The 13,679-nt window shown below is 33.3% G+C and overlaps 1 protein-coding gene across 2 annotated transcripts; it reads right to left on the bottom strand.

Moving 5' to 3' along the window:
• Positions 1-991: 991 nt before the first annotated feature.
• LOC137821244 (kinesin-like protein KIN-13A) lies at positions 992-10,080 on the bottom strand. Of its 2 annotated transcripts, XM_068625744.1 has the most exons (13): positions 9,747-10,080; positions 9,422-9,654; positions 8,679-8,900; positions 7,687-7,878; positions 7,048-7,152; positions 6,845-6,922; positions 6,585-6,666; positions 5,305-5,467; positions 4,589-4,918; positions 3,015-3,233; positions 2,089-2,905; positions 1,850-1,915; positions 992-1,482 (listed from the first exon to the last, which is right to left on the bottom strand). In XM_068625744.1, exons 2-13 carry the CDS (start codon positions 9,587-9,589, stop codon positions 1,297-1,299), a joined length of 2,628 nt encoding a protein of 875 aa, XP_068481845.1. In that variant the 5' UTR covers positions 9,590-9,654; positions 9,747-10,080; the 3' UTR covers positions 992-1,296. The 2 variants fall into 2 exon arrangements, with proteins under 2 accessions (XP_068481845.1, XP_068481846.1); XM_068625745.1 differs by lacking the exons at positions 9,422-9,654; positions 9,747-10,080 and adding an exon at positions 8,993-9,082.
• Between the last annotated feature and the right edge of the window lie 3,599 nt (positions 10,081-13,679).

Below are 13,679 nucleotides of genomic sequence, written 5' to 3' on the forward strand. Positions count from 1 at the left end.
TTTCGGAAATAAAAATCTGGAAACAATGAAAAAAAAATCTGGAATTAAAAAAAATACATTCTGGGAAAAAAAATTTGAAAACAAAAATGAAAAACTCATTCCGGATAAAAAAAATATGTAATATAAAATTTCATTATGGAAAAAGAAATCTGGAACACATTTTGAAAAAAAAATTTGGAATCGGGTAAAGTGATATGGTGCAGGAAGCAATTGCCATGAAAATTTTAAGCACACCCATGGAAGGACTGCTTCTTCCTGGACCTCCATCATTTCTTTAGTCACCTCCATAAATTTTGAAACTTCCAAAGATTCCTTTCAGTAAAAAAATAAAAATAGAAGTAATGTTTGTAAAATATTACCACTTCCAAATTAAATAATCCAAAATTTATTTAAACAACTCATAATATTGGATTAGGTCATCCAAAACTTATGTCCGAAAAGAAATCTACTGGATTACAAATTAAGTAATCTAGAAATTAAGTAATCTAAAAATAAAAAATTACCACTTCAAGATTACACAATCCAAATGTCAAAAATTATCACTTCCACATTAAGTAATTCAGAAGTAAAAAAGTATCAATTTTGGAAGTTGTAATTTTTGACTTCCAGATGGTAAAACATTGTTTCTATTTTATCTTTTAACTGGAGTAATTTTGAGAATTTGAAAATTTATGGAGGTGGCTGAAGAAGTGATGGCCGTGCAGGAAGAAGCAGTCCAATGGAAGTGTAAAAGAAAATTGTGGTTATCTAGTTTAATGCCCCAAGCCCAACTAAAGAAAGGTGAATGTTTATAGATACATAACTAAACAAATTCTGGACTAAGTAACATAAAGGACATGCTTTGATTTAGAATTGATATAATTCGATGTGTCTCTTGTATGCGAACTGTTCTTCTTAAATCAGTGCAAAGGTCGATAAAGCTATATTTCAGTTGTAAAGCTAGATTTCATTATATATACCAAATGTACCGAATGCATTCAACACATTACCGTTTACAGTGAGCATCAAATTCTATTTTTATTTTCCTTTGCCCTCAAACTAAAAATTTAGGGGCAGACAAGCTTTTTGTGTTTTTTATAACAATGGCGCAGATAAGCTACATAGATTACACCAAATTTGCAATGGCATGAGGTGGCCCAAACTCACACAAAGGGCATATACATGTAAGTAAATTTTAATTAGAACATATTCACCAAAAGATTTGCTTATATCAAACAAAACCTTTCAACTATATTGCTAACAAACACGAGAATACAAATAAGAGAGAGAGAGAGAGAGAGAGATCGAAGAAGACTCTTACTGACGCGGAACTCTTTTTCTACTTAGAATCTCCTGCTCTTTTAGCCGATGTTGGAATCTTGCAAGACGAGCTTGAAGACCCACCAGACTCGCTGCTTTCCGAGAAAGCACAAAACTCAATTGGGTTACATAGTTGTCAATTAGGCTTCCCGGTTGGTCCACTTCTGCCAGGAGTTTCATTTCCTGCAAACCAAAACATCAGAATCAAATGATACATTGTCAACAACTCATCTCAAATTTAAATTTTTTACTAATTTTCCTTTTTTTACTATTTTATAAATTTTACAAGTAAACAAAAAGGGAAAACATACTTAGTTCATGTCAAGGCACAATAATTTTACTTTTACTATTCTGTAGATTTTTAAGTTAAAAAAAATGAAAAAGCATACAAGTACATGTCAAGGCACTAGTTTCTACTTTGTCTTACGAAAATATGAATAACAAATCGCAGCACAAAAACTTAACTTCTACAGTGAAATGATAAATTCAATTAGAAATTGAATATCACACAACTTAAAATAACCCATAGAAAAAACATGTAATAACTCACTTCACGAACAATCTCCATTGTATCCTCAATTTCCTTCCTATGAGCAGCAATTAGTGCTTCTTCCTCCTGCATAAATGCAATAAAGAATTAAACAGACACCATAAACAAGTTTATATAACAACAGAAGCTTTATCCACAAGATGAGTTCAATTATATGAATTGAACAAAACCAGCATAAACAAGTTCATTATTCAACTAAAAATTGGTAAAGAACAAGTATTTCCATATATTTGACAAACCTCGAGTACTGCATTGATATTCCCGTTAGGAGAGGATTCTGCTTCATAAGGCCTGGATCCAGTTGTAACATTGTTATAGTTCCCTGTGCTCGGCTGCTTTAAGCTTGTAGAGAAGATATCAGAGTTGCTGGCATCCCTTTTCATCCAGTTTGCTGGCCTTTCAGATTTTTCATCCTTAGGCGCATAATTCCCCGTGCTCTGCTGTTTGGAGCTTGTAGTGAAAAGATCAGAACTGCTGGAATCCCTTTTCATCCAGTTTGAAGGCCTATCAGACTTTTCATCCTTAGACACAGTGTTATAGTTCCCAGTGCTCTGCTGCTTGGAGTTTGTAGTGAAGGTATCAGAACCATTTGCATCCCTTTTCATCCAGTTTGCAGGCCTTTCAGATTTTTCATCCTTAGACCCTTTTCTGCGTGGTGGAGACACTTTTTGCAACTTCTCACCTGTATCAATTTGTGAGTAAGAGTTCATCTTTTGACTGGTAGTGTCACCATACGAGTTCTTCGGTTCAAACCTCTCCCGGTCCAATGAAGCAGAAGGCAAGCCCTTTTCCTCTCGCCCATTTGATAGATAATTTGAAGAAAAACTTAATGGCTGTTTGTCAGCAGCGGTAGCAGCAGAGCTGTACGAAGAATTCTCCCTTTCAATGAATTTCCTGCCTATGTCCATTGTTTTCTCTTGACGTTGATAGTTAAAATCCTCTGCACTAGCACTAGTAGGAATGGATGATGTGGATGAAATCTCCTTATTAGTTTGTGGTGCAGGATTTGGGACCTGGTCTTTTCTAGGATTCCCACTTTTGGACAGACTTTTAACTCTGTTCACATTACGATAGAACAGTTAGTATAATAAAAAATGAATGTGCATAAAAAAAGTAGGGACCATGCTATGCAACAATATGTTAGAGCCCAAAAATAAACACATACCGATCTGCATATCTCAAGGTATTAAGTGTGTGTTCACAAGATCCAGCACCTGGAGATATACAAGAGATCATTACAGTCTTTGAATTACCCACAAAGGAGTCACGAAGCACTTCTGTAAGTTTACTTCCTCGAAATGGAATATGGATCTGGTCATTGTCTAAGGCACGGATGCACTCCTTCAGAGCCAAAAGACTCTTGTTGATTTCCGCTCCTTCAATCCTATAGCATTGATAGATGAAAAATTGCAGAGTAAATTGACAGTTAATATAGTAAAAAACTGCTTGATCAGAAAGAGTGGAAGGAAGCTGCCAAATATTGTTTTCAGTAGTTACATCAGCACAACATGCTAGAAATTCGTTAACAGCAGCCAAGACGTTTGTAGATTTGGTTTATATTTGTAAAGTAAATCTGCATTTTCTATAATTTTACAGATCTATCCAAGAAGGAGGCCACCTGTAGATCCCTGCATCAGTGTTTTAAAATTGAAGCATTTTAGCCTCAATTGTGCAAAGCACAGACCTGTCATCTAGATATAGTAATTTGTGCAACTTGACTACATAGTTTACTATATTAAAACCAGTTTGAAGTATGAAACACAGCAAAGCAATGACTCAAATTTCTAAGCAGAGACTAGGAATACATGTGTAATTTCCTTACCAATCCCACATTTAAGTATAATAGGGAGCTTTATGTGGCACTTAAATAATGAGACCCTCCCACTTAAGGACCAGTCCTTTGAATTGATTTTCCTCGTGTTAAGTGATACAAATGGTGTTCTTGTGAGTCTCACGTATTGAGCCCCTCCACCTAATGAACTACTGCTCTTTTGGGCTAGGCTCCCCTAATGTGTTTCCATTTAAAATTGAGCCTCCAAAAGGGCTATATATGTAGGCAGTATAAGGTGCAATATACCAAATGGTAACAGGTGAGTGATGTAGTGTAGCAGATGTTGAGTCAGTGAAGTTGCCGTGAACATAGACTCTTAAAAGGGATGGTAGAGTTGAGTCCCAAAATATGTAATGAGTACTTTAAAAAATTTCAAGCAAAGACTATTGTAGAAAGTTGTTGGAATAACACCTTCATTGTGTTCACCCCTAGCTTGCATTAATTGCAGTCTATTTGGGGGATTACTTAAATACAGCCTCAACTCAAGGGTGCTACTCAGTCTAATGTCAACTAGATACATGACTTGAACAGTCCTTGCCTTAAAAACCAACTTTATAAGATTGATTTAAGCCCTAAATTTAAATTTTTAGATGATATCAGAATATATCCTAAATCCATTGTTGGGTAACTGGCATTTGCCACCCACCAGGCTAGTAGACTTAGGTATGAGGAGGAGAACCGAAAAAATGTTTGATGGCTGCCTTAGTTGTATTAAGGATGGTGTTTAATCCAACATCAAATAGATCTATGACTTAAAAAGAGCCTACAGATTTGACAAAACCTCACCTTAACAGTTAATTTTGTCAAGTTGAGTTAGGTTCTAAATCCAAATTCTAAGAGTAGTCTTATCAAGCAATTGATTTGTTCAGGAGTTTAAAATTAAGCAATTATTTTAAATGCAGAAGTACCGTGTCTGACGATCATTATCAGTAGTGTCAGCACCTCGTTCACTTCCAGCAAGATCAATAAAAGAAATTTTCCCCACAACCTTCCCACTTCTTGCCTCATTCCCATCATTGTTTCGCTTACTCTCTTTCACTTCACTGTGTTTCTTTACAACCAGCTGTAAGATAGCATGTGACCTGGAAGACTCCTCATTAGCACCAGTGGATCCTGTACTTCTTGCAGCATTTCCCCTTTCAATGAATTCTTTGACAATTTCCACATCACAAACTTCAAATTCTTGCAGTCCTACAATGCAAACTTGCTGTCGTCCATCTTCCCTCATGCAAAGTTTCCTATTCAAATATAGTAATAAATAAATACAGCCATTCAACAATACACTAACACTAAACCAAAGAGCAAATAAAACATGCAGGTAGAAGCACTATGCAAGATGACATTCGTAAATACATATACAACTGAAACAGAAAGATAATGCATCCATATCCGGGCTAGCAACAAAGAAAATGAATGCATTATATAAGATAAAGTTAGACTCATACTTGCTATTAACAGTTATGTAGTAAAGCAGTTGAATCCCCAACACAAATTAAAAATGTTGTCTCCTATAAAAGAACTTATACCAAAGGCATTCAAAATAGCTTCAAGAGAGAGCATGACAAGACTATCATCAAGCATTTAGATAAAATATCCGGCGTTTATAAAAAGATTGAATACCTACTTTCTGTCACTAAGAAGATCATAAAGCTTTCCACCATATATCTCAAAATAGCTGAGCCACAATTTAAATCTCTGATTCCGGTAAACTGGCTGATGCAACTGCCAAACAAGGTCTTCTGCAGCTCTGAGTGGTAAAGGTTGCATTGTGTATGTTTTGCCACTTCCTGAAAGCAAATCATTTAAAGCATGACAATAATGAAGGTACAGTAGCTGCTTGAGGATCAAGCATATCAGTGGAACATGAAATGAACATTCTTATATGCTGAAAACAACAAATACAGCTTTATTCAAAAGGTATTTTCAGGATAAATTTCAAACACTCAATTTCAATAATCACATCTATCATCGGGTGCAAAATATAATCTCTATCTACAGCAGGGCCATTAATATGTTCCCATTAATATTTTGGGAGTGCTTAGATTATCCTTTAGGAATAGTTTCCATATTTCCTCAACATCTCTTAGGCTTAGTTTCCTTATTTCCATATATTTCATGATTTTTCCCCTTATTTAGTTATGATTAGTATAAAATGGGTTAGTGCTTTAGATTTTATCAACAGATTATAACAAATCACAATACCTAAGAGAACATTATCCAGAGTCTACCTTTCTATCAATTTCCTTCCTCTATAACTAAAACTCCATGGTTTCCCCATCAACAAATGAACATTTTACATTTTGGAATTCTTAGAATTTGGTGTTACAAGTTTTATAAGGACTACATTGATCATATCTCTAGCTGATGTGGGACCTCAACACACTCCCTCATATCCAAGATTAGACATTTGGAGAGTAGAAAAATATGGATGACCCAGAATAACACCCCTTTACACTGAGGGATAGGAATCTAGAGTGTAGAATTTAGGATAATTTCTAATATCATGTTAGAATTTATATTTAGGGTATTTTAATAACCGCACAAATCAGCCTGACAAGTGAGAATTACAGGAGTTTTGAGCCTACAATTCAACGAGTATCTCAACAATAATAACTTTTTAGATGTTGAATTTAGAGGCCAATAACACACATGCCAGCTAGGAACAACATTACACCCTCCCCCTCCCAGAAATAGACAAAGAACTGCATTCCTCCCTTGTTCACTGGATTCTCACACTGATAACCAGCAAGGAATACTATAAAGTATAAACAAAAACTAGTAAAGTTAAACCAAAAAAAAAACACATAGATAGATGATATGAAAAGCTCAAACCTTTGAAATGTGAAACTGGTAACTAATAGTTTGGTACTAGTATCATATCAATAGCATACAAAAATTACTTACCTGTTTGACCATAAGCAAAACAGGTAGCTTTGGTTCGCTCAAAAATTGTAGGAATAATTGGTTCAACTGTAGTTCTGTATACCTGTTATCATAAAGCAATAACACCATAAATCAAGCAAATCAAGACCAAGACACAGACAATCATTCACTTACATAAACCTCAAATTCCACCAATAACAAAGAAATCATCAGATGGTATCAAAACAACTAAATAAGTTATTAAATAACAAAATTTAATCTTGAACCGGATAAAGTCTTACTTCATCATTGGTAACATGCTCATCAAGCACAGCATCAAAACAAAACTCATGCTTCTCCACATAAGCTGTCAAATCAACCTTTTTCATCATGATAGAACAATCAGATCTCGTAGCAGTAAATAAAAGGAAAACATAAACAAAAAGATCAAATTCAACCTATAGTTTAGTGGAATATAGGGCTTAAATCCAATATCTAAACAAACCTTTAGTTTGGGTTCATGGACTGTCAGATATGCATTGTCAGATACGGTTACAATATCATCCTCCTTCTTAGCTAGTTCCTTCTTGTTTAATGGTCTTTTGCGTACCTAAAGACATGCATTAAAAACAATCAAAAAATTATTCAATACAAATCCTAAATAATATAAAGAACTTTTTAACTATCAAATATCTAATGAATAGATTGAATATTTTTAAATCAAGTAAACTTAAAAACTTACAAATTTAAAGTTATTTATTTAAGGGAGAAATGTTTAAAATTATAAACAAAGTAGGATAATATTTAAAAGAGAAAACTATATTAAAAGATCACTATTTAACATTATTGATAAGATATGTCCAATTAATTCAAAAGAATTTAAATTAAAAGAGAAAAAATGGCATTTATCATTCTTTACCAGAGTGTAGATCATGAGCATACTCTGATTTAATATAAACAAGTGCGTTTAAAGTAATTAATTTGATAGAATCAGTGGCGAAAATATTAAGGGAATGGAGGACAGAAATCAAACTTCAAAAATGTAATCTCAATGCATGTTAAGTCCCCAAAGCAGCACATGAAAAATAAAATATCAATGCGTAGAAGATGAAGTTATGCATGTGTCTATGAAATTTTGACATACCACAACTCTAATTTTAGCAACATTATTTTCCCTTGTGCTATACTCTTTTTCATTCATTGGTAAAGAAATTGATGCATCAGCATCTGCTTCCCCGCTTTCCAGCTTGCAGTTAATTGGATTAAAATCATCTTCAAATACTCTAGCATCTCCAGGCATGAAGGGTGATGGCTCAAACGGTTCTGAAACTACATGCTGACAAGAAGGTAAAAAATTAAAACAACAAACACATCCAAAGAAAAATGCTTAGGTAGTGTGCGACATGACTTTTACAGCAGGTGAAAGCTATTTTAAAGATGAAGTTAAAATTCAGAGGTTTAAAATTAAAGCTAAAGCTTTTAGGTAATTCTATAATATTTTAAGCTTAAAAATTATTGCATTAATATTTGAGTAATGTATTCTTAGATCTTGGGATTTGGAAGTAGAAGCTAAAAGCTCCTAAAACTAAGAGTTCATTTAGTTTGAGAAAAAAAAATATGTTTGTTTACACTGTTATATAAACAAAATTTTGATGTGGCATTCTTGTAATCAAAACTGTAAACAAAAAAGAATATCCTCAAACCAAATGCCACCCTAACAGAAAACATAACCCCGCTGGCCAGACACTACCATGCATTACTACTCAAAGAAAGTTAAGATAAATGCAGGACAAGGTAAAGGGATCCCAAAAATAAACATGCACAACTAAAACAAAATAACTGAAACAAAAGTTCTAAATTCGTTCAGACATTCAGATTCATCATTGCTGTCTGAATTGCTGATTCTAGGATTTTCCTCATTAACAACACAAACTGTTATAGAAGATGGTATAAACAGTTCTAGAGTTTTCATGACAAACTAGAAAGTAGCATGATCAACTTTATCCCATACATAGATATGACAAAGTGCCAAAATTACATGTTGAACATATTTTTTCAATGAACTGTAGTAATTAGTATTGGGCTTACATGAATGAACAGACCATTATGATATAATACATCAAATCATATCCATACCTCAGACAAAAGCTCGGTATCATCCATTGCATGAAGATCCAAAAGCCCAGCTCCAAAATCCCCCCTGAACTCAGGAGAAAAAAACCCATCCGACCCGGCCACTCCACCTAAAGATTGGGCGGTGGGTGTATATGGCTCTGAAGCAGATTCCCCATTAAAATTGAGGTTTCTCATTAACTTCAAAAGCCTCTGCTTCTCCTCGGCAGACTGTGCTCCATAACCCTACAACAACATCACAATCAGCTTTGTCACCTCATGAACTACCATACCATCACAAAGAAAAACAAACAACATTTAGCAAATTCAACCCGTACTGCCCTCAATGGATGCTCCAACTAAAATAAGACCGTACCATAATCACCCCTCAATATGCAGGACAGATAAAGAATCGTCTAGGGTATTATAACCTACAAACAAGTACTACAAAATTTCAACTTACTCAAACTCATCCAAAACAGGAAAAAACCTTACGACACGCATAGTCAACCAAACTCCCCTTTATCAAGCAAAGACCAAATAAAAAAATTCACATAATAAAAAATAATAAGAAAAAAATGATAAAAATAAAATAAACAAATAAATCAGCAGCAATAGCGTGATACGCCAGCTAACACCTTCAAAACAAAAGAAGAAAACCAAACACTGAGTATTATACACGGAATCATCTCAATTAACAGAAGAAATCAAACGAAATTTTGAGAAAATGCAAAATCAAAGAGGCTGATGAAGCGGTAATGCGAAACCTGCATGAGAAGGTTGGGGAGGAGGCGATGATCGATGGCGGTAGAAGCCAGGGGAGAGGCGAGATGCTGCAAGCCGGCGGACTGGAGCCACCGCGCCATGACGGCGTCTCCAGCATCGCCGCCGTTGTCCAACAGAGCAGCGGCGGCGGCGGCATTGCCCTGCGGCATCTGGCCACTCGCGTGGCGCTGCGAACGTCGTTGAGGCGCCAATTTTCAAGATCTGAGCGCACGAGCTGCACAGCGAAGAATCGCCGACATCAGAACCACAATAGCAACGAAAAAAAATGAAAACGAAAATGAAAATAGATAAAACGAGGAGGCGCACGGGAAGAACATGAACGGTGCGAGAATTGAACGGAGAATGCAGGTAGTGCGGATCTCCGAAACGGTGGCGATTCAGATCTGAAACGGCGTCGTTGGAAGGAGTGAGCGCGAGGAATTGGATTCCACTTGCTTGGGCGAATGCGATTATGGCGGAAGAAGGAGAATGCGCGAGAAGAAGAGAGAGAAAGGCTCTGAATGAAAATTTTAGAGATTAATAAAACGTTAAATATCATAATTCAATAATCATAATCGCTAATTTTCAAATCTATAAAACGGCTACGTTGAACTAACTCTCTCGCTCGCTCCTACTTTTACCGAAAGGTTTTGAAATGTCCGATATACCCTTCCCTCTCCCACCCTTTTATTTCACCACCTACATGCATAATTGCAAATAATTAATCAAACAAACGCACCTCAACCATCTTACTTTACAACCCCTTTTTCATTTTCTTTTTCCCTACTACTTAACTTCCGGTTCTAGATCTCACATCAATTAGATATTATGATATTTCATTAGTTTTGAGATCTCACATCAATTAGATATTATGATATTTCATTTATAAACTTTATCTTATAAGTCGATTTTATAAAATAGAGTTAGATTTAAAGTTCATTTCTTAACATGGTATCAGAATCATTTAAAATTTATCCTAACGATAATTTGTTAGATCTATTGTGTTATCCGCTATTGGACCGTATTGAACCATTTATAACATATATTTTCATGCACAAGTTGGTAGTCTCAGCGTGAATGGTGTGTATTGGAGATTTTACGTTGACTAGAGATTATGATATTTTATATTCTTTATAAGTGAGTGTAAACTTTATCTTATAAGTCAATTTTATGAAATAGAGTTAGACTTAAAGTTCACTTCTTAACATGGTATCAGAGTCATTTAAAATTTATCCTAACGAAAATTTGTTCGGTCTATCGTGTTATCCGCTATTGGACCGTATTGAACCATTTATAACATATATTTTCATGCACGAGTTGGTAGTCTCGGCGTGAAGGGTGTGTATTGGATATCTCACATCGACTAGAGATTATAATATTTTATATTCTTTATTTATAAGTGAGTGTAAACCTCACTTTGTCAGCTTTATTTATAAGGTTGAATTAGATTTAAAGTTTACATCTTAACACTTTCTTTGGCGCTTCATCTTATTTCTTCCCTTTAATTCTTGTAGAGGATGATTTGCATCACAAATATCATTTAAGAAATGGGTGAAAAAGTGTCAAATCAGGTGGGTAAAAAAATTGAGTTATGTGTTTTCCTATCTGGTTTAAACCAGATTAATTTTGACAATTCTATTAAGAATTTGTCGCATAGCTTTTTAAGCACATAATTGTTGCGTGTGTGAAAATTGCATAGATACATCCAAATGTTACTCATTTCAATTAGTTAATGACTAGCCTTGTAGTTGCATAAAAGTGAAAAATTAGCTCTACGTAATTATCAGAAGCAATATATAAAAACATAAAAAAGATTGGAGAGTCTTAGTGAGAAAGAAGGAAATAAAATTTTCAGCAAGAGATATGTTAAGAATACATTTGTTTATGAATGGAGGAAGATTTTTTATAATCTCAACACATATCTTATTCTTGAAATTAAAATGATATTTTCTCGTTAATTAAATTTATAAGATTTTTGTTAATATTAAGGAAGGTATAAAATAATAAATTTTTCTTAAGATTTTGAGACAATCATTTCAATTTTAAAATCTTAATGTTTGATATTTTTAGATGACAGAATGTAATTTGTAAAAAAAATGTTACCTTGAGTACTGTTCAAATATATCTAGTCCACTTCAAACTCTTTCAATTTGTTAAAATATATGAATTTATTTATTGTCTAAGTGATTTGAAGGAAATGACATAATATTCGGAAGACCTTTAAAATAATTCAACTATTGTGAAAAAGATGACTAAGAATCATGTTCATGATAAACATTCTATATTCAAAAGGGGATAAGGAGGATAGAACATCAAGTTCTTTAAAGAAGAACTCATGCATGAAGACAATCATCGTTACTAGTAGTGGATTTCATATAAATTTTATCAGTGACATCACAAGCTTTGGTTGTAATGATTTTAGGAAGGTATCACAAGATACACTGAAACAAGAAAGAAACTTGTTGACAAACTCACTAAAGGTAAACTCGAAAGGATAAACTACAACTTTTCTGAGTATCCAAATTTTGATCGATAATAAAAGGAAATGTGTCATTCATTATCTTCTTGATCAATCTTAGCTCAATAACTTATAACAATTCTTACAAGGAACATTTTATTTGTTTCTCCTGGAAGAACCCGCGGAGCCCATGCTAGTTGGTAGTGCAGTGGGAATCACCGTGTTAACAATGAAGGGGGAGGAGAAAAAACTTCATCCACATAATCCCGCTTTAGAGGAAAGGAGCTAGTGGGACTCAAAGAAAAATAAATACTCTTTTGCAATCTCAATAACCCTCTACTTACAAAATGATTATCATCAATGAAGGATTTAGAAGAAGAAAAATAGGAAAAGGCCATGGGATTGTGCTTAATGGAGAAGAGTGACGACTAATGATGGAGGATAACTCTAGAAATGTTTGCACATAATCCTAAAAGTTGAAGAAAAGAAACAAAAGAGTGAAAGATTGAGGGGTGTTTAAATATAAAACAAACAAAAGTTTAAAAATTTCAATTTTCGTGTAAAATGATGAAGTTTTCAAACATTACATTCCAAAATAACATGTCACGAAAAGTGAAATGTCAACCACACAAACATTACAACATCTCAAAGAAAACAAAAATCTCTCACATGTGCACATTATAAATCACACAAAAATCTCTCAGAAGTGCACATTAGAAATCACCCTTTGGTGTCACATTTGTTATAAAGTATGATTAAAAATATTTAACACCTAATAGCCAAATAAACTCATATATAAATAATTGTGAAGCATCGACCTTCAAAATGATGGTTGTAAAAAGTTAACCTCATTATAGAGTGTTTTGATCAATATAATAAAAATGTATTCATCATAAACATTGGTTCATCCACAATCTATAAATTTTGATCTTAAAGAACTTATGTACCCATTTGTATTTGAGCATCTTGAAAATATAATCATAACTTAATAGTTTTCAATATACTTTATATATATATATATGCACATGCAACGCTAAGAAATATTGGATTGAAATATTTGAGATATTAATTGTGTATATAAATATATATTTTATTTATTTAAATATTTATTATATGAATCTATGAGCCTATAAATATATTATAATATTACAATAAATACTCACTCAATTTTTCATTCAATATACTAGTACACTTGATATTTTCATAAAACTTGCATTTGAATGTTAGAGAATTTTATAAAGATGAATCTCTCATCGATCTTCAACAAACAAATCAATGATGCACCACTATTTCCACCTCAAAGATATGACACTCATTTCCAACGAAAACATTAATTTTATATTATATCTTTTTATTAATTTATCTTCTATTTCATTTCCAAATCAAAATGTTTTTTTTTTCTTATTTCTTTCGTTTATTCATCTAAATAAATATTAGAGTATAAGCCTAACATTTGTTTCTTATTCTTATATTGACCAAAATGAATCCTACAAATTTTGTGAGAATTTTTGTGTGTTGAGATGTCTTTTTCTACTTTGTAACAAGCAGACTTTAAGAATAAGGGATATGTATACAAAGAGTCTTCTATTATAACAATGTTTTAAAAAACACTTGACCATAAATAATCGAGATAATAATTCTATTATAAATAAAGAAGATGTTCATTTAGATTTTTTTTCCTTATCAAATAATATTTTGATGCATTTTGAGGAGTATGAATTTTGATGGTATATTCATATTCACTTTAGTTAATTAATCACACGGTTAAATATTTAAATGTTCATCAACATATTAAATATTAT

This window comes from Phaseolus vulgaris, chromosome 9, assembly GCF_000499845.2.
Source record: "Phaseolus vulgaris cultivar G19833 chromosome 9, P. vulgaris v2.0, whole genome shotgun sequence".
In the NCBI taxonomy this organism is placed as follows: domain Eukaryota; kingdom Viridiplantae; phylum Streptophyta; class Magnoliopsida; order Fabales; family Fabaceae; genus Phaseolus; species Phaseolus vulgaris.